Below are 5,764 nucleotides of genomic sequence, written 5' to 3'. Positions count from 1 at the left end.
ATTCTACATATATGTATAATTAAATAATAATATTATATTATAAAGTCATACATATCAATATTCTCATATTTTACGTATTTAAAATACATATATTAAAAAAGACTCGTCTATTGTGAGCGTGATTTAAAAAGCACATTACGCGAACGCGTAAAAGAATTCGACAAAAGAGAAAGGAAGAACGAATGTGTGACTTTATTTTACACATGCGATCTAAAAACTCCTTTCTTATCGCTAACTTGTCAGTGTGAGCGTTGCCTAATAACGTATTGTGTTATCACGCCCGGCGCACGAATGGACGAGCGGCGGGAGAAAACGAGGGGAACGATTGGTCGTCTCCGCGTGGGGGGAAAGCGCTGATTGGTTACCGGGAGTGGGGGGTAGCGTTCGCCGAGCAGTTTAGATCTGACCGTCGTGAGTTGTAGTCTTGCTGGTACACGCTCTCTCTTTCTCTCTTACGCGCACTTCTTTCGTCTCTCTATTCCCAGTCTCGGATAAAGCCGTGTGATGTTCGGCGACTGACAGTTTCGCGAATACTCGCGCGTAGATGCGTAACGCCGTCGTTTCGACGCGTTGGCGGGACGTCGTAATCGTTTGCTTGTGAAAAAAAAATAAACGCAGTTTCCCGCGCGCGCACGCGAGCGCGTGCGTGGCCGTGTCTCTTGCCTGCGACGCGACTACGTTGCGACCGGCGAGTAGTAAACAGGTGACGCCGACGAACGCGCTATACGCGTTAGCGGTTGACCTTTTACAACGTACAGTGCGCCGCGTGTAAATTGCGCGAAATAGCAGTGGCCACTGATCGGACGGGTGTTAGGAATAAATCGCCCGCACCATACCGCGGTGGACACCGTTCAGAGTATACTGTGTCAAGGCCACCGGCGACGAGTTCGCGCCTCGTGTCACTACGTAGCGTATTTCTCTGCGTAATACCGAAGGAAGGACGGATAGAGAGATACGGAAAAAGACAGATCGCACGATCTCTGCATCGCGATCATCGAGAAGCCCGTAGTTTCGCAATTGCATTCCTCAAGATTTGTCTCTAATCTGAAAGACGGTGTCAAGGCCGGTGTCAACTTCCGGCGAGTTTTTTTACAAGCGACGATATAGCTTCTCTGATCCAACGCGCGCGCGTGCATGTGCCAAACTATCGTCAACTTTGATGGGATTGATAAAAATTTCATAAACATCGATCGTCGTAACGATCTAATCCCGACTCTATGGAGTTTCAGAGGAATGGTACTCTTGCGTGAAATCTACAATAAAGTTCACGCACGTTGAAGAACGGCACAGTCGATGTTTGTCCATAGAAACCCGGAACGATACAGCGTGATCATCAGATTCAGAAACGACGGAACATTTGGCGCCGGTACATGCTTCATCGATTGATCGATCAAGCTGAACTTCTTGTAACACTTGCCAGATACAGGCAAGGCCGGAGGCCTTTATTATCGCCGCGCGAATAAGCTATCGAGCGACCGCGATTAATCACCGGCTAACCAGCTAATTTTAATTCGGCCGGCAAACAAGCCGTCGCCGTTGCGATAAGACGGCCGAGAGACATCGCTACTGACGACGCGTCACCGAACGATGCTCGCCGTTCTCCAATATGGCGAGCGATGCTTGCAGGGATACCTGCTGCGAATTGCGACCTGTGTTTACCGATGCTAACGAGTGATTGTTGAATAAATCGCGGATAAAGAGAAGTTAACGGTAACAATCGTCGTTATCTTCGTGACGTGAAAATTGTGAGACAATATTGACGGATAGAGAAAGCGAATTGAAAAGTTTGCGACTTACAATGGCCAACGACGACGGGCGAACGTACTTTGTACGGGCTGACGGATGAGAGAACTTGTTTTTTTTTTTTCCTTTTTCCTTTAGAAGACGTATATATTATTTATCGATAAATGCATCTCGAAGTGTACGGCATGTGGCAGCAGCAACAGCAGCAGCATCAGCAAGCGTTTTTGAGGGGTTTGCCCCCGCAACATCCGCAACAGACTCTCCATCCAGGGATCATCGGCACGGATAATCACGCGCCACATCAGCAGCAACATCATCAGCATCATCGCGCTACCATCATGGATTTGCCGGTACCAAGGTCAGTCTCGTTGTCTTGTTACGAGATAAAGTCGCCGGGTGTATCAAGGTGAACGGATATGCGGATAGGTAGTCGCGCTCGGATTTGAATCGAGCGTGTCGCAAAATTTATCAACCTTCATAACGTCACGAAGATAGTTCTTCCATATCTCTAATCGCAGTTCTTATTGCAAACTACCGTGTGTGTGTGTGTGTGTGTGCGTGTCTTCTGATTTTGATAAAACGTACTCTAAACTTTTAGAGTAAAATCTCACTCTTAAAATTGAAACTCTTGAAAATTGAAACTCTTTTTCAAGACTGGTTTAATTTTCATTCTTTAGAGTAAGACTACTCGAAAGAACAGAGAGTTTTAGAATAAAGGAGCATCTTTACATTAAATTTTACATTTAATTTAATGAAAATTTAATTTTTTTTTCTAATAAAAATAGTAGATTTATACATAAAAATTTATACATAAAAATTTATACATAAAAATTTATACATAAAAATTTATACATAATAAATTTATACATAATAATTTATACATAATAATTTATACATAATTTATACATAAAAATTTATACATAAAGATTTTTTTCTAATAAAAATAGTAGATTTTATCAGATATCAAAGAAGCAATGATAACACAATTAATCCTTTGAGTTAAATAACATTATTGTTATTTGTAACTTCTGTATAAGTGTCAAAATGTAAATTAATTCATTTCTGTGGCTAATCTCAAAGGAAACAATGTCCATGTTAATGTATGCATTTAAATAATAAACTAAATTGATTTGAGTCAAATTTAATTTCTCGAGTTTCTTGAGTTGAATTGTTTAACTCCATTGTTTTAATTAAATTGACGATATATTGAGTAAGGCCAGTGGCAACCTATAGAAATGAAACTCAAATTAGGTATAATTTCACATTATGAATTTAACAGTGAACAGTATAATTTTATTGGCATTTTACCTTTAGCTTTACCGTGCATATATGTAGCGAATGATAATGAAGTGTTCTTTCGCTCTATGAATCGTATCCAAATGAAGAATATTTCAGAATCTTAGATCGTTAATTTAATGATGTTAATTTATTTGATCAATTTGAAATTAGTCTTTCTTTAAGAAAGTCTTGAGACACTTTCATCATTGTAACTTTTCGATAATCTAAAAATTTTTATGTATAAAATGTTAACTTTGTTTGAGAATAATTTGACAATTGTCCGTTTTATTCTTCAAAATTGTGTAGAGTGTCGATGAATAATGAAAATTGCATGTATGTGTTTATATTTTATTTTGCTATATTAATAAACAATAATTCGTTTGTATTTTAATATTTTTAATAAAAAGAGAAGGCTTAGTCGATATTTATATTTTATTATGACAATTCATAAATGTAGTAATTAATAACAGTAATAATTAACTCGATTTAGAACGTTACGGAAAAAGAAATCAACATAATTACGCGATATAGAAAAATTATTATAAAATTCTGTTTATGAATATAAGTGTATGAGTGTGGGTTACACCCATTTGCCAACACGAATTTAAAAGTAGAAAATATTAACAACTTTTTTACATATTACATGCGTACATAAAATATTGTACACATATCCGACATTGCATATCGGCATTTGTGTATTTTAATGGTACATAAGACCTTGGCTTTTGTTCTATCTAAGTATATATATATAACCAATGTGTCATCGCTGTGTAAGAATATTTTACTATGGATAAATTTATTCATGAATGCATAGTTGTCTTTCTCTAACGATTAACTATTTCAGTGATAATTTACTTTCACTATGTGCGCGATAATATCGGACGCCTGCATGTCTCATTTCTTTACATTCTGCTGTATTTCAAGACTATTTGTTTGTCTCTCACATCTTCTGTCGAAGTCATCCAAACATTTTTACGGCGGCATTTACAAAACCGGTTACATTTTCATTCAAATGTTATTATTATACAATCATTACTTCCGCCTTTCCAGTCTTTTATCCTATCTGTATCAATACGTATGTTTACGGTCCAATTAAATCTGATATAAAAATCAACGCAAATAATTTAGTAAAAAAAATACAAATTTTATTGCTTTTTTAGTTTTACAATTTTATTCATAGTTATATTTCTTCGTTTTGTATATGCAAGTAATAGAATGAATATAAAATTGAAACTTTATGAAAGTGTTCATTGATAATAATAATATTTTATTATATATTATTCGAGCAATGTTTCCATAGCTACATTATGAATGATGACATTGAGAGATAGATTTTTAATTTTGTTATAAAATATTTATATTGAATTACAATAGTAATTAACTGTAAATATAACGTACGAGTATATCAGTATAATTTATTTTTTGTTAACATTGCATTACGTTTGTAAATATATTAAAGAATTTATATAGCTTGAGATGAAAAATGAATTAAAGCCATTATAGACGAGAATAGAATTAAAGTTTATTAAAGCTGTTTTATATATATATATATATACAATAAAAATGAATTAACTTATTACAATTGAAAAGATTTTTATTTTTAAAATTCAGAATAAAACGTATTATCTTTCAAAGTAACATTTTTTGCAATAAAATTATTTACAGGCTTAAGAGCATTAGCCTCACCAGATTATGAATTATATATTATCAGATTATGAATATTCTTTTAACAATAAGATCCTTTTAAACATCAATATTATTTAATTGTTTGTTGTAATCTTAAGTTGTGATATTACTATTTTAGTTCTATTAAGATTGCGTTTCACGACTGAAAATTAAATTCGGCGTGCAGTTTGCAAGACTGGATATGTATGTAAATTTAAATCGAATTATTGAATATATTATAGATCCAGCTCGATCGTTTAAAGCTTACATTTTTCTGGTGGTTGTGTAGGTACTTACATCACAGTCTTAAAAGATACTTTGTTTAAAACGTGTTAAATTATGTATTGGTGTCTAATATTATTCAAAAAATTATAATTTATTCATTACTATTCATGACAATTTGACTTGCAAATATTACCATATTTATTGCGTATAACTACCTTCGGAAAAATAATAAATTTAAGAATAAATAGCGTTGAAAGTATGGGAACTCACGTCACACGTGAAACGTTATCAAACTATTGTAGAAACTGACGACTATTGACGGAACTACGTGATTAATGTGCAAAGAAGATTGTATTGTATGAAGATTTTATTATTTTCGAGATTATCTAATCATTTACTCTTTGTTTTAGTTTGAACATTAGATATGTAAAAACGAGAAAATATGAATAATATTCAAAGTTGAAGTTTTTATCTTTTTCACTATTTAAAAATGTCCGATTAAATTTTTTCATTTTAGTTTAGGTGTAACTTATATTTTATCTTCTGAAACTGTAAAAAAAAAGGTTCTAAAATTTTATTAGAAAACGTTATTTATCTTTGAAAATTATAAAATTCTAGTAAAAAAAAAGTGTTAGCAACTATTAAAATGTAAAGATATGGCATATTGCCACACATTTTTACGATGTAGTTTGTTTTGAAAGTTTTAATTTATTGCATATATAAATGTAGTTACTTATTTGCATATTCGTAACATTTATGTTTTGTATAACTGAAGAATATTTGAAAAAAAAAACATTTTTTTAATCAAGAATGTAACAAAAAATTTTTTTAAATGTTTTACTATATAAAGTTG

At 33.4% G+C, this 5,764-nt stretch overlaps 1 protein-coding gene across 3 annotated transcripts in view; it reads left to right on the top strand.

Annotated features, from left to right (window-relative positions):
• Positions 1-5,764, top strand: part of LOC108745838 (circadian locomoter output cycles protein kaput-like) — a 104,126-nt gene that overhangs the window by 28,643 nt on the left and 69,719 nt on the right. The window contains exon 1 of one of the 3 annotated variants that reach the window (XM_018482227.1): positions 422-2,101. The exons of 1 other annotated variant lie outside the window; for it this stretch is intronic. In XM_018482227.1, the coding sequence (XP_018337729.1) occupies positions 1,908-2,101 (194 nt within the window). In that variant the 5' untranslated portion in view covers positions 422-1,907. Of the gene's footprint in view, positions 1-421; positions 2,102-5,764 lie in introns of those variants that run through there. One more of the 3 variants, XM_018482228.1, reaches the window with a different exon arrangement.

This window comes from Trachymyrmex septentrionalis, unplaced genomic scaffold (assembly GCF_001594115.1).
Source record: "Trachymyrmex septentrionalis isolate Tsep2-gDNA-1 unplaced genomic scaffold, Tsep1.0 scaffold15, whole genome shotgun sequence".
NCBI lineage: Eukaryota > Metazoa > Arthropoda > Insecta > Hymenoptera > Formicidae > Trachymyrmex > Trachymyrmex septentrionalis.
This window is presented reverse-complemented; position numbering and strand designations above follow the sequence as displayed.